This window comes from Orycteropus afer, unplaced genomic scaffold, assembly GCF_000298275.1.
Source record: "Orycteropus afer afer isolate SDZICR_OR568_19922 unplaced genomic scaffold, OryAfe1.0 scaffold00380, whole genome shotgun sequence".
NCBI lineage: Eukaryota > Metazoa > Chordata > Mammalia > Tubulidentata > Orycteropodidae > Orycteropus > Orycteropus afer.
Genome location: NW_006921967.1, coordinates 662,829 through 690,318, shown reverse-complemented (window position 1 = coordinate 690,318; position 27,490 = coordinate 662,829). Strand labels below are relative to the sequence as shown.

General features: G+C 39.2%; 1 protein-coding gene across 1 annotated transcript in view; it reads left to right on the top strand.

Moving 5' to 3' along the window:
• The first annotated feature begins 14,289 nt into the window (after positions 1-14,289).
• The window catches only part of TMEM30A (transmembrane protein 30A), a 64,199-nt gene continuing 50,998 nt past the window's right edge, over positions 14,290-27,490 (top strand). Inside the window, 2 exon segments of the mRNA XM_007953250.1 lie at positions 14,290-14,460; positions 14,462-14,824. Coding sequence (XP_007951441.1) covers positions 14,290-14,460; positions 14,462-14,824 — 534 coding nt within the window.

The following is a 27,490-nucleotide window of genomic DNA, read 5'->3' as shown; positions in this document are numbered from 1 at the left end:
GGCACAGTCCTGATGTTACTAAACCACATGGCAGGCCATTAATTCAAGTCCATTGAAAGTCCCAAGGTCAGCAGAGCATGGCAGGCTGCTGAACAATGACACAGCTACATTCAGGGTTCAAGCATGCCATAAGCAAGAGACCGTTCCCCAAGACTTCTCCTTATATACAGGAAGCAGACCACATCCCTAAGGCAGCTACTCAGCTGCTCACAGTAGATTCTACCATGGAGTTGATTACCAGTCTCATCATGGGGAATACTATATCCAGCTGCCCAGCCACTCAACCAGGCCCAGCCAAGTTGATAGACAAATTTAACTACCACAGTATCTGAAGTTAATTTTCTCCTAAACTTGAGAAAATTTGGTACTCGCAATGATGAAAGTGTGAGGATGATGGTGTAATCAATCATTTTGACAGATGCTGAGCATTATTTGGTCTAAGCTATATCAAGTCCTCTGTTAAAACTCAAATACAATCTGAGTGATAGACAACTAAAAGTAATCAGATTAAGTTTAAAATAAAACAATAGAATATGCAAAATCAACAGAAAACAGAAAAACTGAGTGGCTATATCTGTATCTAATGAATAGACAAACAAGTTCATAAATAGTCACATCCCAATATCCACATTTAATTGAAGAAATTGCCCCACATCCAATCTTGGCACCATCCTAGGGTCACATAATTTCTGTATCTTTTATTATAAAATGTATTTCCAATCATTAATCTGAAAGAGAATCATTTTTTGAATGAAATGATTGTAAATGCTTCCTGATATTTTATATTTTAAAAAATATTATCATAATGAGTGTTTCTAGCTCAATGTGCCACAACTGAACTGAACTGTATTTTCCTCTCTTTTTCATGTTTTTTTTTTAAGGGTATCCTCTGTAGATATTTTTTTCACAAATACTTCATAAAATATTAAATTTTGGTGAAAATAGTGAATATAGTCGAGTAAATATGCCAGAAGTACAGGCCTGGAATGTCCAAAAAATATAAAGGATTCTTTATATCCTAGGACAACCATCAGAACAAAACAACCAATTTATGGTGTAGATTATCTAGCTTCAGCATTAACAGAAATACCAACACTATTGAAATAATTTACAGCTTCTAAAAGTCAGTGGCAAGCAAATGTAGATGGTGCCTAAGGCAATACAATATTTTTGTGTTCTTTCTCCTTTTGCTGTGCTTGGATTCTCCTGAAAATGAATAAAAACATGGCAAAATTGGGGTGTGTTTATGAATTTGATATGCAACAAATCTAAAAATGACAACAGTGCAAAGTGGTAACTTAAAAAAACCCACAAATGGCACCTGAGGCAATGTTCTCCCACAGCTATCCCCACAGCTATTTCTCTGCTAAGAAAAGTCATTAGAATATAAAGAGAAAAAACTGTAAAAATTGTTGTCATAAATTTATAAAAATTGAGAGCAAAACTAAAAACTCAATGCTGTGGAGTCGGATCCATCTCAGAGTCGACCCTTCCTTGGGTTTCCAAGGCAGTGTCACTACGGAAGTAGATTGCCCAACCTTCCTTCCGAGGAGTGGCTGGTGAGTTTGAGAGAGCTTGGTGAAAATAACTTGGGCTTAATGACCACTGATATTTTATTTTCTTAAATTTTCAGCATCTGCTCCATAGCTACGAGATGCTATGATAACCATATTTGTTACTTAGGGAAAATTCTGCAGATTCATAAATTTCAACAAAATGTTCTATGTCCTATGACATGATGTATTTGTTTTCTGGTGTTACTTTTGCATATGCTATTTTGGGAGTTTTTCCTTACCATTCACATATTTTCCTCTTAATAGAGCAGATGAGTGTTTATTTAATTTAGAGTTTGCTTTAAAAAATACCACGTATTACCTTCTTTAGGAGTTCTGGTAGCATAGTGCCTAAGGCACTTGACTGCTAACCAGAGGGCTGGTGGTTCAAACCCACCAGCCACTCCTCGGAAGGAAGGTTGGGCAATCTACTTCCGTAGTGATACTGCCTCAGAAACCCAAGGAGGGGTCTCTATGAGTCGGGGCGACTCGATGGCACATAACAATTAGCTTCTTTAATGTAAGAGGCTTACCATGTGATCATATATACTAAGAATTTTTGCAGGTTTAGTGGATTTTAAAAACAAAAGAGCGTGCTGAGTAATTTTGGAAAGATATTCCATTTTCATAGCATTCTTAATTTTGCCTCATTTGGGCTTTATTAATAACATGAAAGGTTTATTATTTTTCAGTGAAACCAAATGAATTTACAGATGATGTATTTGTCTTCCATATGTAACACCTTGTTTCCAGTTCTCCACAGATTAATGAAATTATTTAACAATCAAGACATTCTCTGTGACCCTTCCAAGTCAACCGTATTTAGTAAATTCTTACCAGAGAGTAAGAAAAAGGACAAATGTAATATAAAAGCATTGTGCAATATTCTTTTTTGAGTTGAAACATAATCTTCATAAAATTAAAATCATTTAAAATAAGTAGTCAACCTTTTTATTTAAACCTGTTTGCTTTAAAATTAATATTTTCTATGAATGCAGTAACTTTTGATGTGCCTAAGCAGAAGCAAGACAGCAGCTTTGGAGGCAGGTGAAGGCAGAGCTGCCTCAGACGGCAAAAAATCAGGTTGTTTTAGAATCTGCCAAAGTGAGGGATGCTGTTCTTCTGAGTTACATCATAGTTTGATTATTTAATAGGATAAAAATGACCAGACATCCTAGGATGAAAACTGGTTAAAGGTTCTCACCAAATACATCGTCAATCAGCATTCAGATATCACCCACACTGCTTTCTGCTATCAATCTAAAGGTAGGTTTCTTAGAGCAAACAAACATTAGTGAAGTTTTGCCAGCACTACACAGACTAGCTTTTACAGAGGCATCTGGGCAATGGTTCCAACTAAGTGGGATGAGGGTGAGGGTGAGGGTGGGATTATGCGATGATCCCTTTAATTGACCAGTTCTGTGGCAGGACTGGTGGGCTCATAGCAATTTCCAGCCCTAATGTGGTTTTGCCTTATTTGGAACAAAGAAGTAGGTTTTTCCTGTTTATTATTTAAAGATACACCCATTAAAAAAAAAAAAGAAAGAAAGAAAGAAAAATTAGGCTAGAAGGCTGTTTAAGCCAACATGTGTTCTGCAGGAGAGCTGTAGGTTTGGGGGATTCTTAAAGGGGTGCTCAGACACTCCACGGAGCTTCTTATGAAGACCAGTCTTTCGCATTTGCTCAAATGGGTTTTGTCTTGATTACGGTTAAACGAATCACCTGAGTCGGTTAGTTTGAAGCTATTGGTCCAATCCCTAGGGGCGTGAGACCATGGTCATAAAAACTTTAGAGGAATGAAGTGTTTCTTGTTTTATTTTGTTCTAGTTGACAATGTAAAACAGGTGAAAGAAGTTAGAGTATCTCCCATCTACTTGTGCTCCCAGGTAGTCAAGGTCTACTTTCTCAGGAAGAAGAGGGAGGAGAAAATGGATTCCTTCCACACTTATCCCCTTGAGTTCCGGGATAGAGTCACCCTCACTGAGCAACAGCTCTTCCTTAGGTTAGAGGAACTAAAGCACTTTCTTGAGACCCATGCTTGTTGGCAATAAGGCACATTGCACCACACTTTTTTTTTTTTAAAGTGTCATTAAAATCCAGTTTTGAAATTTGTCTTTAATGCTATCCCAAGGAACCTATGAAAGCTGTCAACCCTGAGGCCTCCCTTCAAGTAGATTTCCTTGGATAGCCTTCACTGACTGCTTTATTCCAAGTGCAGCAACCAGATCTGCAGATACTGTGTTGGAACCCATCTTCCTGACCTGCAGTGTCCAAATAATCCTCCTTCCCTCTTTCTGGGAGCTCTGCTACCATAGTGCCTATGACAAACCCACTGCTGTCGAGTCAGGTCTGACTCTTAGTGACCTCTCTTTGGGTTTCTGAGGCAATATCACTACAGAAGTAGATTGTCCAACCTTCCTTCCGGGGAGTGGCTAATGGTTTTGAACCACTAGCCTTCCGGTTAGCAGTCAGATGCCTTAGGCACTACGCCACCAGAGCTCCCAGTGCCTAAGGCATTTGACTGCTAACCAGAAGGCTGATTGTTCAAACCCACCAGCCATCCCTCCCTTCCTCTCTCCCTCTCTCCTTTCAAGATAAACAGTTGTTCCTTAATCTTCCCTTGCATTATCACCAGTGTTTCAGAGATAAGCATTTTTGAGGATAAAATACTTTGTCTTTCTCATCAGGAGCATTTTCCTATTCCCTGCATTTGCCCCATTCTGCTTATGGCATTTGTGTATAACATCATTTCCCAGTTTGGTATAAGCTTCTTAAAGATATGACTTGTATATGGATCACAGTGAATACAAGATACCGGATAATGTTTACGAGACGAAATATAATTCCAGGTCGGGATAGACTTTTTCACTGTTCCTTCAGCTGCCCTTTCCCCTTACCCACAATCCTTACAGGCCTTTTTCATAATCACCACTACATTCTCTTTTTCAGCCTTTTCACCTCTCAGTACACATTTCTTTCTCCCCCTTGAGAACAAGGCATATGTTTCTTTAAAGTGGCAGGGTGTTTATAGATACCTAATTACTGGCTCATAACTCCAAAGGAGGGAGCTCTGGTGGCGTAGTGCCTAAGGCACTTGACTGCTAACCAGAAGGCTGATGGTTCAAACCTACCAAACACTCCTCAGAAGGAAGATTGGGCAATTCACTTCCGTAGTGATACTGCCTCGCAAGGAGAGGTCACTATGAGTTGGATCCGACTCACCGGCAGTGAGGGTTTTTTTTTTTTTTTTTGCCCCCAAAGGAGGAGCTCTGGTGGTGTAGTGGTTAAAGCATTTAGTTGCTAATCTAAAGGTGGGCAGTTTAAAACCACCAGCCACTCTGCAGGAGAAAGATGAGGCAGTCTGCTTCCATAAAGATTTATAGCCTTGGAAACCCCGTGGGGTACTTCTACTCTGTCCTAGAGGGTCACCATGGATCAGAATGAACTCAGTGACAGTGAATTGGGTTTTAACTCCAAAGAGTTGCTCCTTCTAGGACCAATACCTCAGCCAGGGTACTCTGTGCTAGATCTTCCTTATCAAGTAATTCTGGCTGCTTCTGCTTGCCTTTCAGAATCTTCTGTATTAAATAAGAAAAGGCTCTCCATAATCACCTATCCTTAGGGAAGATATGCTCCCTCCAAAGACAAAGGACCTCATGTTATCACACTACCAGAGAGTGCATCCTACATTAACAAGACAAGAGTTCATTCATTTTCCTTTCATTGTGGAGCCAAGTGTTGGTTCCCATAAGGAGCTTAAGTGCAAGTAAGAAGTGTGCCAATGAATTTTATAAGTTAACAAACCAAATCCCAAAAATGGAGGGTACCAGAAATCTGTTTTCAAGGCAACTGCAAACTGCTGAGATCTTACTTGAGAAAAAGAACATGATCATTCTTTGGATCATGAAAGATATATAGTCTTGCATGGCATTAATATAACATGTAGTATAAGGTTCAACTTTCCCTATGTTCTTTAACTTATTCTCTTCTGTTTTTTTTTTTTTTAAAAAAAAAAAACAAACCTCAGTCAAGTAGTTTCTGACTCATAGCAACCTCCATTGGGTTTCTGAGGCTATAAATCTTTCTGGTTAGCAGTCAAGTGCCTTATCCACTATGCTACTAGAGCTTCCAGGTAAACCAAACCAAACCAAACTCATTGTCATCGACTCAACTCAATTCATAGTGACCCCTCCTTGGGTTTCCGAGGCGTATCTCTGCGGAAGTAGATTGCCTGTCTTCCTTCCAAAGAGTGGCTGGTGGTTTGAACAGCCAGCCTTCCGGTTAGCAGTCAAATGCCTTAGGGACTACGCCACCAGAGCTCCCCAGCTTCTGGGTAGAGAACCACAATATCACTTGGACCTTATGACCTATTTCCTCACAGTTTAGAGTTTGACATCATAAAGAGGATGAGGTGTGGTACCTCCCCTGAATGCCTACCTTGGTCATACATCTTATATGGTACTGACCTCATTATATTTCAATTGTTTGTTGGCAAGTTGTCTCTCCCACTAAAATGTGAGTTCATTGAGAGTAGGTCAGGTCAACAGAATTGAGTATCTTTTATGTTCTAGGCCACTTGCAGGCGATGGGGAAATAGAAGTAAATAAAAACAGTTCTGACCTTGAGGAGATTATATCTGGTAGGAAAGACAGACATAAACAGGTATTTTTCAATACTATATGGTAAGTCAAAGGATAGAAATATATTTAAGTTGCCTTGAGCTCATAAGAGAACAGTTCTTAGTTCAGTCTGAGGAGACAGAGAAAGCTTCTTCAATTTGGCTGCAGATCTGAATCTTGAAGGATGAGTAGTAATTATCAAGGTAGCTTAAGTAAAAGTGGGGTCTGAAGTCAGGGAGCAGTAGGTGGCTGAGTGATTGGAGTAAGGAATCGAGTGAAGTTAGTCCAGATTATTCTTTCCAGAAGATTCAGTAACAATGAAAGTGATGTCGGGAAGTTTGTTGAACCCCTACCACGTGCCTCACAGTGTGCTGGTCGGAGGGAAGTCCAGAGAGGTCTTGGTCTTTGTTGTCACAAATGGTTAGTTCCAATAACTTAAAAGCTATGTTTCACTTCTGAGGTTCATCAAAAGTTGACTTTCACATTTAAGTATATTTTGTGAGGGTCATCTTTCAAAAATAAGTTGGAATTATTTTAAGAAAATAAATAACTTTAACTCTTTCAAAAAACAAGTAACAATGTTTCCTCCCTGGGACTCACAATAATTTAACACTTGGAAACAGAAAAATATAAGTTTAAAATAAGTAAAAATTGCCCAAACATATGATCCATAAAGGATTTAGATTTTTTTTAGATCTACTTTCCTGTGTCTCTTAATGATTCTCATAGAATAAGCAAAGCCTCCTCCCTTACTCAAATGACTTTTATAACTAATAGTTCACCATTATACCTTTGACATATGTTTGTTGTCTGTCAACCTAAAGATAGTTACATATAGACCTTATCTATAATTGATGGTATCTATTGGAAGCATATGTGCCACAAGGATGCAATCAACTGAAACATTCTATGGAATGAAAGTCAGGAAGTATGAGGTCTCTTTAGAATTATATTCTTTCATTTAATGAAAAGTGTGGAGTTATGAGAAATGAAACTTTATTTCCTACTCAAAACAAATTTCTTAGGCTATCATCTATGGAATTTTGATGTCATTGTTCTTTCTTCTAATGAGACTAACCATTAAAATATCTTGCTTGACTGTGGTTATTCAAAAACTTACAAAATCTCTCATCATATCACCAATAACTTGAGGCTAATCCAACAATCTCTCAGTGTGAGAACATAAGGGTTTTTTCAAATTTTTAATGGAAAGAGTCCAATAAATACATAAATATCAGGAAAAGATAAATTTGAAAAGACTTTCTCGAAATCAAATTGATTCAATCTCTGATAATTGCCAGAAATTAATTTCGTGATGAAATAAATTCTGTTACCACCCTCCAAAGAATCAGACAATGAAAAATGAATAGCATTTAGTCCCACCAAAGTTCTCCAAGATAATCTGCCTGGTTAACTAACTAGGGAGAAAAAAAAAGTGTGTGTGTGTGTGTGTGTGTTTTTCTGTAAAAATATTACCCAATGACTGGAAACCATTTCCAGTCATTGGGTAATATTTTTACTTGTAAACCATTTCCATTTACTGGAAACCATTTCCAGTTATTAAGAAGTTTCTCTTAAATTCATGCTGGTACAAAACTATGGTACCTTTCTCAGCCCTCTTCAACTTTCTTAAACATTAAATGTTATGCAACAGATATGAAATAGTTTGAATATGATTAGAAACTATGAGGACTAAAGCATCCCCAAGTATCACTCAACCAGCCAATTAACCAATTATCAATGGAGCCTAAAAGAGTATAAAAGCCAGTTTTAGTTTCCTCTTCTTAGTTCTTTAAGTTATTCAGTAATTATTCTTTATGACTTAAGATATTTTATAGTTTTTTCTTCAGTTCCCTGTTTACCTACTTCTGTCGCTTGAACACAGTAATTGAACTAAGAAATGAAAATCTCCAAAAGCTAAATATATTTATACCTTTTCAGATTGTTCAGTTTGTATCTGTTCTGTCTTGCCAATTTACTTTTATTTGGGCTCATGTATTCTTTGCACACTTCCTAGGTTGACTTGGTAGACAGAATACACGTTATTTAGTTACATAAATTCCACTTCTACCAGGAATCAGCAAATCAACAATCATTTAAATAGCACAAATGGAATCTAAATATGTCACTAACACATACACATCAGTGATTTCTGTTGTTGTTGTTGTTATGTGCCGTCGAGTCAAACACGACTCATAGCGACCCCTCCTTGGGTTTCCGAGGCAGTATCACTACAGAAGTAGGATTGCCCAACCTTCCTTCCGAGGAGTGGCTGGTGGGTTTGAACTGCCAGCCGTCTGGTTAGCAGGCAAGTGTCTTAGCCACTATGCTACCAGAGCTCCCTCAGTGATTCCTAGCAACCACAATTTGAAAATGTATACACTGGTAACTCATTGTGAGAATGACCATTCTCTTTGTTGCCCCAGAAATGCTTAACACTTTTTAAAATCCCCACTTCATCTGTAAATGAAAAACTACCTACTATCATAGGACTGTCATAAAAGAATGTATTAACAAGGGAATCACAAAATTCTGAGTCCCCTAAGGTGTCCCCTAAGGTAATGAACTGCAAGTGCAAGAAAATGTTAGCTTGGTAAAGAAGCATATTGTGGTAGCAGAGTCGAACAGTGAAGAATAAACTAGAGGGATATCAAGAGATCTGGCAAAGTAATTTCATGCCTTTGGCCCTCATCTGAATATGGAAATTTCCTTAGACAAAAGTCTAAGGAAGTTTTCAGTTCTACAAATCTGTATTTCAGTCAAAATGGAATCTTAATAAGAAAGAAAGAGACAAGAAGTTAACTTATCTTTCCTATGAACAAACAAAACAAAAGAAAAAATAAGCAGTTTAATAAAGCATTATCGCTCAAGGCAAATACAAAAAGATTGAAAGAAAAAATAGACCATGTATGTGGAATGCTGGAATAGCAAATTGATTACAGAACTATCACATTTAGTGGGTGTGATAATACAGGCAGAAATGGAAAAGAAAAAAAAAAAAAACTTGCCTTATGTTCTATAATTTTGCATTATGCCCAATATTATTTTACATATTTTTACTAATCAACAGAACTTAGTAAAATAAAAAGACTCCATTCATTCCCTATCGACTGTGCTGCATTGTTTTTCATTTGAGGTTTTTCATTGTTTTTGTCTGAGGTTAAAGGTAAACTCACATTGACCGAACAAAATATAAACCTAAGTATGCTACCAATTGTCTCATATGCATGCCAAAGCTGGACAATGAATAAGAAAAACCAAAAAAGATGAACAGATGCATATGAATTCTGGTGTTGGTGAAGAATATTGGATATACCATGGACTGCCAGAAGAGCAAGCAAATTTGTCTTGGAAGAAGTAAAGGCAGAATGCTCCTTAGAAGCAAGGATGGTGAAACTCTCTCACTTTGGACATGCTATCAGAAAACTTTGCCCTCAAATGGAGAGTAGCTAAAGAAAACAGAAGAAATGACAAGATAAAAGAGCTGAACAGAAGATTTCAAAGAGCAGCTCGAAAAGACAAAGTCAATTTCTATAATGAGTTGTGCAAAGACCTAGAGTTGGAAAACCAAAAGGGAAGAACAAGCTTGACGTTTTTCAAGCTGAAAGAACTGAAGAAACAATTATAGGCAAAATATTGAATGATGCAGGGAACATTAAAAGAAGATGGAAGGAATACACAGAATCACTGTACCAAAAAGAACTGGTTGAGGTTCATCCATTTCAGGAGGTGGCAAATGATCAAGAACTAATAGTACTGAAGGAAGAAATCCAAGCTGCACTGAAGGAATTGGTGATAAACAAGGCTCCAGGAATTGACAGAATACCCATTGAGATGTTTCAACAAACTGATGCCATGCTGGAGGCACTCACTCGTCTACTCCAAGAAACTTGGAAGGCAGCTACCTGGCCAACTGACTGGAAGAGATCCATATTTGTACCCATTACAAAGAAAGGTGATCCCACAGAATGTGGAAATTATCAAACAATATCCTTAGTATCACACACAAGTAAAATCTTGCTGAAGATAATTCAAAAACGGTTGTAGTAGCATATGGACAGAGAACTTCCAGAAATGCAAGCTGGATTCAAAAGAGGACGTGGAATGAGGGATATCATTGCTGATGTCAGATGGATCTTGGCTGAAAGTTAAGAATACCAGAAAGATGTTTACTTGTGTTTTATTGGCTATGCAAAAGCATTCAACTGTGTGGATCATAACAAATTATGGGTAACAGTGAGAATAATGAGAATTCCAGAACATTTAACTGTGCTCTTGAGAAGCCTGTACACAGACCAAGAGGCTGTCATTCAAACAGAACAAAGGGATACTGCATGGTTTAAAATCAGGAAGGGAATGTGTAGGGTTATATCCTTTCACCATACTTATGCAATCTGTATGCTGAGCAAACAATCTGAGAAGCTGGACTATCTGAAGAAGAGCATGACATACGATTGGAGGAAGACTCATTAACAACCTGCAATATGCAGATGACACAAGTTTGCTTGCTGAAAGTGAGGATGACTTGAAGCACTTACTGATGAAGATTCAAGATTAGTCTTTAATTACTAATGATTAGTCTGCAGTATGGATTACATCTCAACATAAAGAAAACAAAAATCCTCACAACTGGACCAATAAGCAGCATCACAATAAATGGAGAAAAGATTGAAATTGTCAAAGATTTCATATTACTTGGTTCCACAATCAACACCAATGGAAGCAGCAGTCAAGACATCAGATGATGTATTACACTGGGCCAATCTCCTTCAAAAGACCTCTTTAAAGTGCTGAAGAGCAAATAGGTACCTAACCCAAGCCATGGTATTTTCAATTGCTTCATATTCCTGTGAGAGGTGGACAATGAATAAGGAAGACTGAAGAAAAGTTGATGCTTTTGTTGGTCCCAGGTCTTGAAAGGAGTGTCGGCGCGAGGAAGCTACCACAGACACGATAAAACAAAAGCAAAAGGAAAGTTTATTCAAGCTCGAACTCGGACCCTCAACCGTCACCGACGCAGCGGTTCAGGATTGAGAGCCTCAAACAAAGGGAAGGGGGTCTTTTATCGGGGATGGAGCAGGAACGAGGGAGTTTCAATCAGAAAAATTACAGGATTGGTTGTCACTTTTCGAATTGCACGTTGTCCCTACTTGATTGGCCCTGTCCCGTGGGCCGAGGCGCAACTGCCGTTTCTAACTATTTTAGGTATAGGAATTTCAAGTATTTTCCTGATATTTACTGATTGGTTGTTGCTAGGGGGTATCTATGGGGTCAGGGAAATCAGGACTTCAGGTTCTTCTCTATTATTCACTGATTGGTTATTGCTTGGGGAAGTAAAGGGGGGGTGGCAGTTAGGACTCTGTGAGGTAAAGCCCTGAGGCGTGGGGAACATGCTGGAGTTCCCGGCACTAATGGCTCCTAGTTAAAGAATAATTACCTGGAGGGCTTAGTACAAACGTGTGGTCTCACACTTTTGAGTTGTGGTGTTGGTGAAGAATACTCAAATTACCATGGACTGCCATAGAACTAATAAATCTGTCCTGGAAGAAGTATAGCCGGAATGCTCCTTGGAAGTGATAATGGTCAGACTTCATCTCACCTGCTGTGGTCATGTTGTCAGAAGGGATCATTCCCTGGAAAAGGATATAATGCCTGGTAAAGTGGAGGGTCAACGATAAAGAGGAAGGTCCTCAAGGAGATGGCTTGACTCAGTGGCTCAGGTATACCAAGTATTGTGAGGCTGGCACAGGACCAGACAGTGTTTCGTTCTGTTGTAAAAGGGGTTGCTATGAGTCAGAGCCGACTCGATGGCACCTAACTACATCAGGAGGGACTAATCCCTGGAGCACATCATGCTTTATAAAGTAGAAGGTAAGCAAAAAAGAGGAAGATCCTCAACAAGATGGATTGACACATCCATTGACACAGTGGCTGCAGTAATGGGTTCAAGCACAGCAACGACTAAGGATGATGCCAAACCAAGCAGCATTTCTTCTGCTACACACAGGGTCTTTATGAGCCGAAACTACTCCATGGCACCTAACAACATGTTACCACTGACAAGAATTTGAGCAGTTATGGTTGTCATTTAAGAGCAAAATCAAGCAAATCTGTAACAGGTATTATTTTCCTCTAAAATCTGCCAAATAAATATTCGACTGGCTCACAATCTTGTGACTTGTGGTCATTCAGAAAAATATTTAATTGCAAACTATTAAGATCAAATACTCTTTAGTTTCCCTTTTAAAAGGTTACCTGTGCACGGAGCCTTATTTAAAAAAAAAAAAAAAGTTTCAGCATTTGTTAACATAATGCTATTTCATCTCTGGTTGGATTTAAAAGAAGTTAGTATAATGTGGATTTTAGACACATTTAAAAATTACAAATAATATACTTTATGCTTAGCATAGAAATTTTGGAAAATACCAAATGTGCAAAGAAGCAGAGAAACATTCTTCATCCTGTCAACCAAAGTCACTGGGCTCTACCTCTGTACTATCTATACTACGAGATCCTGATTTTTTTCACTTTTTATATCCTGAGAATTTTCTTGGTCATGAAATAGTTGTAGTTTTAAAGTGTCTGCATAATATTTCATTTTATTGCAATGCTATACTTTGTTGGGGAGCTCTGGTAGCATAGTGCCTAAAGCACTTGCCTGCTAACTAGAAGTCTGGTGGTTCAAACCCACCAGCCAGTCCTTGGAAGGAAGGTTGGGCAATCTACTTCTGCAATGATACTGCCTCGGAAACGCAAGGAGGGGTCGCTATGAGGGGTCCGACTCCACGTCACTTAACAACAACATACTTTGTTGAGATTTTTGATTATCAGCAGTCTGAAAAGAGCTAGAAGTTTATTAACATCTAAAATCCACTACCGTGAACTGGATTCCCTCTAATAGCAACTCCACAGGACAATGTAGAACTGCCCCATAGGGTTTCCAAGGTTATAAATCTCAGCGGAAGCAAACTGCCACATCTTTCTCCCACTGAGCGCTTGGTGGGTTGGAATTGAATGTTAGGCAGAAACATGGGTGGCCAGGCGGGTGAATGATTGAGCCGGAGGGAATTATAAGAACTGGTCAAGCAAGGAGGCGCCTGACCAGAGCCCATACCAAACCCCAGCACGTACCACGAAAGACCCAGCACCTGACTCTTACTCACCAAAGCCCCCAACCATTTCCTGCCCACTATGTTAATGAAGTGCTTCAACTCTGCTTCCTACCCCCATGCTAATGGGGTACTTTAACCTTATTGGTCCCTGTAACATATACCCTGCTCTCACTCCGGTCCTCTAAGAACCAGGAAGAAAATCACTACAAAAAACCCTTTCTTTCACCTGGGCAGCGCGACTTCTCTGGCCCCTCTCAGGGACCCGTAAGCCTCTCCCGGGAGCGCAGAATAAAAAACTTCTCTTTAACCCCACTTTTGTGCATCCTCTTCTCCTTACTGCGACCTTACTTTGAGAACTAAGCTTCTAATCACTGGGCCACCAAGGCTCACATAGCTTATTACAAAAGACTTCTCAAATCAACGTGCAGAAGAAAAACGGTGACACAAGGGGGGGAAAAAAACTATTAAAGAGGACCATTCGTGGAGGAAAAATAGGTGACAACAGCTTAATCAGAAGATAATAGGGTTAATTAAGTCACACGATTTATTCTTGACTTTAGAATAAATCACACATCTCAGTCTTTATATTTGCACCTGAGCGACGGTTTCCTTAATTAGAGGTCACGGTTTTACCGAAAAACTGCTAACCCTACTAGGCTCAAAATCCCTTGGTGTGATCTTTTTTAATGCTCCCACTCCCTTACCATCGAGGTAAAAAGAAAAACCTGGATGGCGCTGAAGCCATCAGAAAGACCTCTTTGTCAGCAGCTCCAGGGCTGACGAGAATGGCTCAAGCCGGGAACAGGGCTTGAGAACTAGAACGGCTGTCGGTCGCTATGATAACCAAAGCTACAGATTGGTATGTAGGAACAGAAGCGTCAGCGAGCGGAGCGAAACTTATCTATGGCGCAAGCACGGAGGTCTCTTCGCCCCCAGGATCACGCATGCGCTAACGTAGCTTCATGCTCCGTGGGTTGAGCCCCTCACTTTGTCGTCACAGGGCAGATGATCAGGGTGCGTCCGCCTTTTCCCTCCCCCTTCTATCCTCTTCCCCTTTCCCCTCCCCTTGTCCCTCAGTCTTCTCCCTCCTTCCTCTCTCTCTTCCCTTGGCGTCTCCAGCCGACACCCGCTTCCGGTCAGCGAGAGCCTGCGGAAGGGTGTCCCGCCTCTTCCGCCTCTACAGCCGGGGTGGCAACGGCGGCGACGGCGGCGGCAGCGGCGCCTGCGCATCTTTTGTCAGGGTCAGCAGGCGGGTCCGCTCGGCGATCCACCTGCGCGTCGCTCAGCCGCGCCCTGTGGGTCGATGGCGATGAACTATAACGCTAAAGATGAAGTGGACGGTGGGCCCCCGGGTGCTCCCGTGGGTACCACTAAGAACCGGAGACCGGATAATACGGCCTTCAAACAACAACGGCTGCCCGCCTGGCAACCCATCCTTACGGCGGGCACGGTGCTACCTACTTTCTTCATTATCGGCCTCATCTTCATCCCCATTGGCATCGGCATCTTCGTCACCTCCAACAACATCCGTGAGATCGAGGTGAGGGGAAATGAGCGGCGGTGGGAGTTGGCGCTGCAAGGGAGCCTGGTTCTAGCCGCCTGCCCCACTCTTACTCATTTTTCTGAGGTTGACAGGCGGGGCCCGACCTTCCTCACACCTTCCTTCTCTTCCTCTATTTTTTCTTTATGTGGGTTTTCTGAGTTTACAGTTTTGTTCTCATTCTTTCCTGCTTGCGATTACACAATTAGACACGGGATGAATGTTTAACGCAGAGGGTAAGTCAGATGAAGAACGCTCCTTTAATCGGCAGTTTTGTGTGGTTCTGTGTGTGTGTAGGGGGGGAGGGGGGTTGTCCAAAGGAGGTAAAAAGAGCAGTGGAAAAAAAAGTTGTATCTAGAGGTACCCCAAAGGAATTGACATGGTCAGAGTGGGAATTTTTTTCAGGACTCGGAGAGGAACGCTTTGACCATGGTTGGGAAAAGGACCCAGAGTCACAGAGGTAATGATGATTTTTGTGTAAAGAGGTAGTTATGTTACTAGGTCACATATTAGGACATATGACTGAAAATACACTATGCTTTATTTTGAGCTAAATTTGTGTTTTTAGCTGTAGGGTATAGCTAATATGTAACCTGAAAACTTCAATTCTGTTTTCTATTTAGGGTGCGTTTATTAATAATCATGCTTCACACTAGTTCTAATTCCCTCCCTCCCCCCATGTTAACGTTTACAAAAAGCGGCCGTGAGTTAAGTTGTTCACTGTCTACCGAACATTTTAGTGGTACTAATGTCATAAGGCATGGCTGAGAACCTTGTATTGGGGAAGCGTCTTGACTTCTATAGAGTAGTAATAACAGTATCTTTATCTGTTTACGATGGTGAAGATGGGTTGACTGCTAACCAGAAGGCGGGCGGTTCAAACCCACCAGCCACTGCTCGGAAGGAAGATGGGGCAATCTACTACCAGTCCCTGCCATTTCACATAGATGAAAACACCTTCAATTATTCAAGAAAAGAGGATGAGATGTTCAATACTGTAGTAGCACAGTGCCTAAGGCACTTGACTGCTAACCAGAAGGCTGGTGGTTCAAACACACCAGCCACTCCTCGGAAGGAGGGTTGGGCAATCTACTTCCGCAATCTACTTCCGTAGTGATGCTGCCTCGGAAACCCGACTCCACGACACATAACAACAACAACAACATACAAAGTATTTAAGGCGCTCTGGTGGCGCAGAGCCTAAGGCATGTGACTGCTAACCAGAAGACTGGCGGTTCAAACCTACCATCCACTCGGTGGAAGGAAGATGGAGCAATCCACTTCTGTAAAGATTTACCTCCTCTGAAACCTAATGGGGGTCACCAGGAGTAGGAACTGCCGGATAGCAGTGAGTTTGTTTTATTTATTTATTTTTTTTTCATGTTGTTGTTGTTGTTATGTGCCGTCGAGTTGGACCAGACTCATAGCGACCCCTCCTTGGGTTTCGAGGCAGTATCACTATGGAAGTGTTGTTGTTGTTATGTGCGGTGGAGTCGGCCCCGACTCATAGCGACCCCTCCTTGGGTTTCCGAGGCAGTATCACCATGGAAGTAGGATTGCCCAACCTTCCTTCCGAGGAGTGGCTGGTGGGTTTGAACCGCCAGCCATCTGGTTAGCAGGCAAGTGTCTTAGCCACTATGCTACCAGAGCTCCCCCCCTACTAGTATAAGTCCTGAAATATCTTTGGGTGGCATTCTCCATCTATCTAGGAGCTCTGGTAGCATAGTGGCTAAAGCACTTGACTGCTAACCAGAAGGCTGGTGGTTCAAACCCACCAGCCACTCCTCAGAAGGAAGGTTGGGCAATCCTACTTCCGTAGTGATACTGCCTCGAAACCCAAGGAGGGGTCGCTATGAGTCTGGTCCGACTCGACGGCACATAACAACAACAACAACATGAAAAAAAAAAAAAAAAACCTCACTGCTATCCAGCAGTTCCTACTCCTGGTGACCCCCATTAGGTTTCAGAGGAGGTAAATCTTTACAGAAGTGGATTGCTCCATCTTCCTTCCACCGAGTGGATGGTAGGTTTGAACCGCCAGTCTTTTGGTTAGCAGTCACATGCCTTAGGCTCTGCGCCACCAGAGCGCCTTAAATACTTTGTATGTTGTTGTTGTTGTTATGTGTCGTGGAGTCGGTTTGCGAGGCAGCATCACTACGGAAGTAGATTGCGGAAGTAGATTGCCCAACCCTCCTTCCGAGGAGTGGCTGGTGTGTTTGAACCACCAGCCTTCTGGTTAGCAGTCAAGTGCCTTAGGCACTGTGCTACTACAGTATTGAACATCTCATCCTCTTTTCTTGAATAATTGAAGGTGTTTTCATCTATGTGAAATGGCAGGGACTGGTATCTGGGTTTCTTCATTTCTTCTGTTCCATTAGGTTTTGTCTTTTTAATTTTTTTTCCCCTCTAGTTTTAATAAATGCTTTAAAATTAATGTATATGACTTAGTGGGGCTTTCAGAATAATTTAGGTTTCAACTACTACACTTTGGAATAAAAGCCTATTTTCTAGATTTATTTACAATGTTACTAGAGGCAAGATTAATTTTTTTTTAATTGTACAGTGTTTCTTTGCTAGTAACAGTAATAAGAATAGTCTCTATAGTATAACTTAGTTTTTAAATCTTTTACTAAAAATTAACTTTTAGTTTAATAACTGAAGAATCACAATATATATATTTTGGCATGTATTTTCATGTATTTTATTATTTTGTCTCCCTAATAGCCCTGCAAATGTAGTACTCTTATCTTCCTAGGGACAAGGATCACACATTATTTCAAGGCATTGGCAAAGTGGTGTAATGTAAGGACCATGGGCTTTATTCTGGAGTCAGGCAGAACTGGGTTTAAATACCTAGTTCAGCCACTAACAAACTTGTATGGAAAATTTACTTAATCTCTGAGCCTCAGTGTTCTCATTTGTGAAATCGGTAAAATTTATGCCTATTTCGCAAGACGTAAAAGTTAGAAATGATATAGGTAAGATGTCTGACACTAAATTTGTATAGTAGTTACTGTTATTATGATAATCCTTAATCAGGACATAAGAAGTAGAGTCAGGTGTTGAAATTTGCTGATAAGCTAGTTAAGAGTATTCTAAAAACTGAGGCAGAAACCCACATGTCTTGATTTCTAGACTTAAGGTTTCTCACACTAAGGTGCTTATTGCAGTGTTAGTAGTTAAGTGGAAGAAAATAATTTAACACGAGAAATTTGAATCATCTTATTTAAATGTCTTAAATATTAAGATCAAAGTAGCAATTATTTAGAATTTTATATGAATGGATATATTTACTAAATTATTGAACTCAAGTTCTATTAATATTTGCTATAAAAATAGGTGTTTATTTTTTGAAAAATCTTTTGAGTACTCAAATAAAATATGATTTTTTACACTTACCAAAAACCAAAACCAAACTTACTGCTGTTGAGTTGGGTCCGACTCATAGCGACCCCTCCTTGGGTTCTGAGGTGGTATCTCTAGGGAAGTAGATTGCCTAGTCTTCCTTCCAAGGGGGCTGGTGGGTTTGAACTGCCAGCCTTCTGGTTAGCAGTCAAATGCCTTAGGCACCATGCCACCAGAGCTCCCTTTTTCAGTAGGTAAAATCAACATTTCTTAAATCTCTGTCATGTATAATTCCAATTTCAAGTGGCCTGAAGATGATGTAACAGTTTGGACAATTTAAAAGGGCAGTGAAGTTAGAATCAAGACATTAGAGTTGAAATCCCAGCTCTGTCACCCTCTAGTTCATGATCTTAGGCACATTTTTGGGGTGTCTTTTTCTTTATTTGAAGAATCAAAATGTTCAGACTAGATAATTTCTATGGTGGTGTTCAGCTCTAAAATTTTGTGACTTCCAAGTTAAATGTGTTATTTTAATGCTTCATATTCAAATTTTATCACTTTTGGAACCAGAGAAACTGAAAATTCAGAATGATTAGCAATTTTGCACCAACACTGATTTATGTAAACAGAATCCATAATTTAGTTACATATTTTTAATTTGAGTGTTAACAAATATGTACAGAAGTGGTTCTGAATTGGATTTAGGGTTATTAGAAAAACCTAGAGTGCTTTTCCAGGATATACATGCTTTTTGCCTACTCTCCACCCTTTAACCACTAGTTTAGAATAAAATATGTTGAGGGTTATTAAAAGTAATTGAGTACTGAAAAATTCTTGCCAACGTTAACCTCTAAACTATAAGTTGTTCACACCTTTTTAGCTTACTGCCTCATTTTTCAAATTTTTAAGACACTTCATTGCTCTATTCGATCAAATTACTAGGGCCAGGGAAACTTGTCAAATCAAAATGCTTTTGTAATATATATTAAAGTGCCAAGATCAGAAATCCAAACATTTTAGGTATAAAAATCAATTGATTCTTTACCTAACTCCCAGAGGTATTAATACTAAAAAATTACTACTCTTGTAAAATGCTTTGCATTCCCCCAAAAGAGTAAAAAATGATATTTTGTATTTTAATATTTCTGGTTAGCAGTAAGTTTCCCTTCCTCATTAGGTTTATATATCTTGTTTAGTTGGTTTTAGACTTTTCCCATAACAAATAAAATTAGGTTATTAGAAAACTACAGTGGTTAATTTTGTCATTTATAAGAAAATATTTTAATTATTTAATATCTTCATTTAACATTAAATGGAAATTTAACATTTTCATTTGTTATTAGGAATAAACAATGAGCATTTCTTTTAATTTGGCAATTGTATATGTCAGATATATTTTTCTATCACAGGAGTGATATTTTTCTAGTCTAGGACCCTTGTTGGTGAGGCTGAGATGCTAATTGAATGAGCTCACTTTGAAAAATGTGGGAAGCAAGATTACTAACTTTTGTGAAGTTATATAAGTTTAAGTTAATGATTAGAATAGGATGAGAACATAATTCAGAGTAATATTCATAGTTAATTTAAAACAAAACATTTACTTAATATTGCCAAAAGTGTTCAAGGTCCACTTTTAAGAAATCTAGTGGATAACCCGCATTTGACTCAGAAGCCCCCAGTTATCCTATTCTTCAGATGTGGTTATTATTTCATGTACCTCCTCAATTATTTCTTCCTGATCTCCTATAAATACATAAAACCAAAAACCAAACTCACTGCCGTCGAGTCGGATCCGACTCATAGTGACCCCTCCTTGGGTTTCCGAGGCAGTATACCACTACGGAAGTAGATTGCCCAGTCTTCTTTCCGAGGAGTGGCTGGTGGGTTTGAACTGCCAGTGTTCTGGTTAGCAGTCAAATGCCTTAGGCACTACCCCACCAGAGCTCCCATATGTTGTTGTTGTTGTTGTTGTTATGTGCCGTTGAGTCAGCCCCGGCTCATAGCGACTCCTCCTTGGGTTTCTGAGGCAGTATCACTACGGAAGTAGGATTGCCCAACCTTCCTTCCAAGGAGTGGCTGAACTGTCAGCCTTCTGGTTAGTAGTCAAGTGCTTTAGCCACTATGCTACCAGAGCTCCCATAAAAGTACACACTTTTTCAAAAGAAATTTTTATTATGATTTGGATGCAGTTTTACAGAGCAGATTCATTTTCCATTCAATATACTGATTATAATCTCCACAATGTAACAGCTCTCCTCCCACCTCCTCCCTGTGGTTCCCCTTCCCTGTGTCCTTCTTACCTATGCATTCCTGCCTGCCTAGCTTTCTTCTGTGCAAATGATGCCCTTCTTATTTCCCATGGTTGACTGTTCTAAGGGGTACATCTCCCTAGTGTAGATGTTCAGCTCTAGGCCTGTCTATTGTTTGGCTGAGAGTTAAGCCTTGGGAGTGGGTCTAATTCCAGTTCTGAAGGGTCTCTCGGAGCCATAATGTAGGGGTTTCACCAATCTCTTTTTGACCAGTAATCCTGGTCTTTTTTATAGTTTTGAATTTTGTACCATAATTTTCCTCTCACTCTCCAGGATCTCCAATTTTGATCATTTTGAGTGTGGCTAGTATTGGTAGCTGGGTACCATCTAGTTGTTCTGGTCTCAGGGACACCGTAGACTGAGGCTCCATGCTCCATTAATATCTTGGACAAATTGTTTCTGTGGGTATTTGATTTTTATTAACCTTTTTTACTCTGTATAAGGAGAGACCAACATTTATATCTTAGATAGCTGATTGCAAGCTTTTAAGACCCCAGCCACTTAAGTATGTGCTTTTAACTATTGTTTTTACTCTTATGTAACTTGGATTCTTAGATTATAGTGTTTTAAAGAAATATGTCTTATGCATTTAATATTCTTTGTTTATGCTTAACTCTTAGCTAGGAGTCAAGGAAGAATAAATACATTGCTTTGAAAATTATTGTTGCTTTGTATAAATATAGAACTTGTAGAAATGTATGAATTGTTAAAGATTAGGCACTCTGTTAAGAAATTTGAATGTTTTAATATTCAGATTGATTGCAGTTGCTTAAAAGCTAACTCTTGAAAACGAAGATATTTGTGGTGTTAGTGTTTTGTTTCTCATGTAACTTTAGTATTTTGAATAAAAGATGACAAAGAATAATCTGTGGGTTAGATAGTTTTGAAGACTGTTTTATATGGCCCAGTAACTAAGAATGCTTTGCATGATTGATGATGATATGGAATACTAACTTTGAACCCCAGTTATGTGACATTATACCCCCAAAAGATAATTCCGTTCTTATTATTGTACTGTTATTGCAAAAAATGGTACTCAATTATTCATCAGTAAAAATTTCTGCAAATTAGTTTCTTATTTTTTAAGAACCTGTATATCTTCAGTCTTGCTTCTTGATCCATAAGCCTAAAATATTTACTATCTGGTGCTTTACAGAAATAAAATTGCCTACTCTTGACAGATTTTTAGAGAGACATACTGGCAAACTTGGCATTTTTTAGATAAACAGTTGTTGTTCTAATCCTCAATAACATTTGAGGATAGTATAATAATTAGTTGCTGTGTCTACCACCATTGCACAAATTTAGTCAATATAAAATACCTTAGCTAAATTTACCATTAATCTTGCCTCAGGTAACATCATTCTTTATTTCTTTATTATAGTCAGGTAAAGTTGAAGCAGGCTAAAGACAGTTGCTTTTAAAATTTTTATTTTAGTTATCTTTTGTCTTCATTGGAGTCTCTTGAAAGGACTACTGATAAATTTTAAATTCTTTAATATGGAATAATCAGTTCATGGGGATACTTAAAATGCCATTTTTAACTTAATCTGATTCACCTTATTATTCAGCATTTTGTTGAGAGACCTCTTTAGGTCTTACATTGATTTCCTCTAAGATAGTTTTACATTCAAAAGTGGAAGTTTTCCAGTGCTTATATACAGTGTAAAAAAATTGCATGTCCTTCAAATTCCTCCTTTCCCACTGTATTAAATTCAGAGTCTGCTTCTTGGGAATATGATGTATTTTTAGAATTATTAAGGAGAAATGCCAATTTGATTTAGGGGAACAATGACAGTGGTAGCAAAACAAAGCTGAGAAATATAACAAATTCATCTGCATCTGCTGTTTTATTTTGCTTCTGGTTCTTTGTCTTTTGGATTTAAGCTAATGGGCAGTTCTCCCACTATCATTGTATTCTTCCCTGTGCTTTGTATGCTTTTGACATTTAGTAAGCATTAATTTTTTACAATAAGGGAACTCTAGCTCCTCTTCCACCTGGTAGCTTTTTCTTTTTATGATAAGTTTCAGTTAACTAAGTATAAACTATGTTTTTTTGAAACCTAATGTATTGCTATACCCAACAGATTTTATTACAGTCTAGTCATTAAGTAATGCTGTCCTTGAATTTTGGGTGATAAAGAACATAGTGGTTATTTGTAGGTAAAATTGATAAACTGAGTTAAATTTATCAAGAAATCAACATAGGGTTTTTTCTATATGCAAAGTGCTGTTCTGGGCATAGTGGGAGATAGAAAAACGTTTGAGGAAGGACCCTTGTTCGTTCTCACTTCCTCATTCTTGCTCTCTTATATTATATGTCTGTCTGTCTTTTTTAACAGAGTGCCCATGTTCTTAAGGAGTGTGGAACTGGGGATGGGTCAAGGGATGATGGAGCATGCACTTAGAAGGAAAATTGAGCATTGCTAGGTGATTGGCACAGACAATCTTAATAGTTCAAAGGAAGAAAAGATCACATGTGTCTCTATTGGCAGTGGAAACTTGGTAGAGGAATTGCGCTTCAAGTAGGATCTTGACAGATAAATAACACTTCTAAAGGGAAGGTTTGGATGCATTCCAATAAAGGGCATTAATATTAAAAAAGTCCTAGTGGCAGGAAATCAAAAGCTATGTAGTGAAAATATGAGTAAGGGCAAATAAGCTGTGCTAGATTGTGGATAGTCTTGTTGTTGTTGTTGTTGTTGTTATGTGCCGTCGAGTCAGCGCCGACTCATAGCGACCCCTCCTTGGGTTTCTGAGGCAGTATCACTACGAAAGTAGGATTGCCCAACCTTCCTTCCGAGGAGTGGCTGGTGAGTTTGAACCGCCATCCTTCTGGTTAGCAGTCAAGTGCTTTAGGCACTACGCTACCAGAACTCCTGTGGGTAGTCTTAGATATTTGATAATGTATGGATTAAATCAGGGAAGTGATAGCATTGCCACAATATATGTTAGGATTGGGTTCCTAGCTATGAGTAATTAAGATTTAATTAATTATAAGTAATCAAGATTTAGTTAATTACTATGAGTAATTAAGATTTTCATTCTCATATAAGATCCCTTAGGAACACGGTATAGAGCTAGTGTAGAACTGTTTTATTATTGAGTCCTTACTCTGTCTACCTTACTGCCTTGTCATTCATAGGAACTGGTTCTTCTGCTCATGGTCCAAAATGGAAGTTTGGGTTTCAGTTTTCTTTTTCTAGGCAATAGTGTGGAAGAAGGGATGAAGAACAAAGGGATGTTGTTATTAGTTGCTATCAAATTGATTCTGACTTGTGGTGACTCCATGTGTGCAGAGTGGAACTATTCTGTATGTTTTTCAAGGTTATGACCTTTCAGCCTGTCTTCCAAGGTCCCTCTGGGTGGGTTTGAACCACCAACCTTTTAGCTAGTAGTCAAAGCACCTAAATGATGAAGAAGAAAGATGTAAAGGCATTTTAAAGAAGGTTCTTGGGAGCTCACATACATCCATCGCTTAGTAACCAGTCCACATTAGTTGAAAAAGGGTTGGGAAGTGTAGTCTTTTTTCTAATAACAAGGTTCCCAGTTAGAATTTTATGATGTGTAAGAAAAGTAGAATATAAAGTAGGGTGGATGGCTGTTAGCAGCCTGTGCAACAGAGTTATAGGAAAATTTATTTAGTAGTAATACTGTGTGTAGACTGGATGGGAACTAGACCTAGATCTTTAGATGTGAGAGTTTAGTAATTTATTAGTGGTAAAAAGCATTTGGCTGCTAACCAGTAGGTTGGCACTTTGAACCCACCAGCCATTCCATGGAGAAAGATGAAGCAGTCTGCTTCCATAAAGATTTAAAGCCTTAGAAATCCTTTGGGACAGTTCTACTATGCCCTGTATGGTTACTATGAGTTAGAATCAGTTTGATGGCAGGGGATTTTTTTTGGGTTTTGTTTTTTAGAAGTTTAGATACTGAGTAATGATGATTGCATTTTTATATTGTTTTCTATCGAATTGAAGTTGATTTCATTATAAAAGGTGTTATGTTTTGCATATGTAAAGCAAATTGCATGGCTTTGCTGACAGGTTTTAATTTTAATTTTTAATAAGTTATAGAAGGAATATTGAATATCATCACCTTCCTGTTGTTTTCTTCAATCTTACCTTTTTTTCATCTCTGTTCAGCATATAAATACATTTGATTTTTCCTCCTAGAAAATTGGAAACATCCTATCTACTTACTAACAAAAATATTAATAACATTTTTATTCTGCTAAGACTTTTGATTATGTCACTTTGATACAGTGACACTTGTAAGAGCAATGTAATTGTTCTCTCCATTTTTTGTTTTAGATGATGAAATTGAATCTGGGGTTAAGTAGTTTGCCTAAGTGTGCTGGGATTTGTTTCCTGTAGGTGCTCATTTGCGTTTCTCTTTTCCACACATTCTCTTTGAAAAGAGAGTCCACGTATGTTGTTGATGTCCATTCTCATCTCACATTTAACTCATTCCTTCTCTTCACCTATCTTCTGACTAGTGTCCTTTGGTGGTGCAGATGGTTAAGCACTTAGTTACTAGCCAAAAGCATTTCAGACCTACCTTGAGGCACTTCAGAAGACAAGCCTGGTGATCTGCTTCTGAAAGGTCACAGCCTTGAAAGCACTATGGAGCATAGTTCCACTCATACACACATGAGTAGCCTTGAGTCGGAATCAACTCAGTGGCAACTAATAGCAACAGCATCTTCTGATCAACTGTTCCACCTTTCCTAATGATAGAAATTATTTCCATATGCTAAATCGTTGTCATTATTCTCTACTAGATTTTTACCTCCTCCCTGGCTCTTTATTAGTCTCTATCACTAGCTTCCTGTTGTCTTTGTGTGCTTGTATGTTAGTAGTCTTTGACTCTTTCCTCTTCTTTCTTTCTATGGTATTCCTAACAGTGACTTCAGCTACCACCTACCTGCTAATGACTCACAAATTTCTATCTCTAGCTCCTAACACTTTGAGTTCCTGTTGTCCTTAGAAACCCTCATGTGAAGTATGTTCGATGGTTAAAAGTGCTATGAAGAAAAATATGGAAGAAAAGGGAGGATTGAGGAATGCCATAATTTTAACTTGGATTGTCAGGGAAGGCCTGAGTAAAGTGATATTTGAGTAAAAACCTAAACAAGATGAGTGACTCATACTGATATCTGAAGAAAGAATGCTTCATACAGAAGGAATAGTAAGAACAAAAGTCCTAAGGAGTGTGTTTAGTAGAGTGAGGAGCAACTAGGAGGGCAGTATGGCTGGAGCAGATTGAAGAGCAGGGAGAATAGTAGACATTGAGGCTAGGAAGAGGTATAAAATAGTGGGGTACAAATTACAGGGACCATTATAAAGACTTTGGCTACTCCACATGATCTTACTTAGAGTTAAAGGAATCACTTTGGCCACAATACTGAGAACAATGCCTGGGTGATAGTGTAGAAATAAGACCAGTGAAGAGGCTGTTGCAGCAATTGAAGCAGGAAGAATTGGTCATACTAGAATGGTTACAGTGCAGGTGGTGAAGAGCAGTTAGATTTCGGATGCATTATGAAGGTAGAGCTAATAGAATTTTGCAGTGGACGTGTAGGGTTAAAGAAAGTTAAGAATCAAAGATAACTTCAAGATAATTGTGGCCTTTGTTGGGAGAAAGGAGTTGTCATTTATCAAGATGGGAAAGACTATAGAATAAGAAGCTTTTGGTGTGGTAAGAGATTGGGAGTGGGGGCAGAATAAATAGTTCAGCTTTTGATTTACTGTATTTGAGATGCCTTTTGATATCTAAGTTAGAAATCCTGAGTAGATAGTTGAATATATGAATCTAGAATTCAGGGGCAAGTTTGAGGCTGGAGTTACACATTTTCATGGTTAATCAGCATAGTTGTTGTTGTTGTTGTGTGCTGTCGAGTTGGCTCCAACTCATAGCGACCCCTCCTTGGGTTGCTGAGGCAGTATCACTACGGATGTAGATTGCCCAGCCTTCCTTCCAAGGAGTGGCTGTTGGTTTTGAACCGCCAGCCTTCTGGTTAGCAGTCAGGTGCCTTAGGCACTATGCTACCAGAGCTCCTCCATATAAAGGCATAAGACAGAATGAAATCAAAGGCTGATTATGGATCAAAGAAAGGGAGAGGATTGAAACAAAGCCCAGAGCCACTCCACTGTTCAGAGATTGGGGAGATAAAGAGGAGTGGTATAGCAAAGGAAACTGAAAAAGAGGAGCCAGTGAGGTGGGAGAAAAAGACAGTAGTTGTTACTGTTGTTAGGTGCCTTCGAGTTGGCGCTGACTCGTAGCAACCCTATGTACAACAGAATAAAATAACTGCCCAATTCTGCACCAACCTCACAATCCTTCCTATACCTGAGCCTATCATTGCAGCCACTGTGTCAGCCCATCTTGTTGAGGGCCTTCCCCTTTTTTGCTGACCCTCTACTTTGCCAAGCTTGTTATTCTTCTCCAGAAAATGGTCCCTTCTGACAATGTAGCCAAAGTGGGTGAGACAAAATCTGACCATTTTCACTTCTAAGGAACATTCTGGACCGGACAGATTTGTTCGTCATTGCAGCAGTCCATTGTACTTTGAATATTCTTCGCCAACACCACAACTCAAAAAGTATCTAGTCTTCTTTGGTCTTCCTTATTCATTGTTCAGCTTTTGCATGCATATGAGGCTTTTGAAAATATCATGGCTTTACATTAGGTGCACCTCAGTCTTCAAAGAGACATCTTTGCTCTTCAGCACTTTAAAGAGGTCTTTTGTAGCAGATTTGCCCAGTGCAATACGTCATCTGATTTCTTGACTGCTGCTTCCATGGGTGTTGATTGTGCATCCAAGTAAAATGAAATCTTTGACAACTTCAATCTTTTCTCCATTTGTCATTGCAAAAACGACAAGGAGGCTACATGTTCTGACCTCTAACCCTACAAGGGGAAGGCAGGATTACCAGCAGTAACCCAAGGCCTATTACTGCAAGGCCAGACATGCTGCCTCCCTCCAGCCCTTTCACCAACCGTTCCTCCC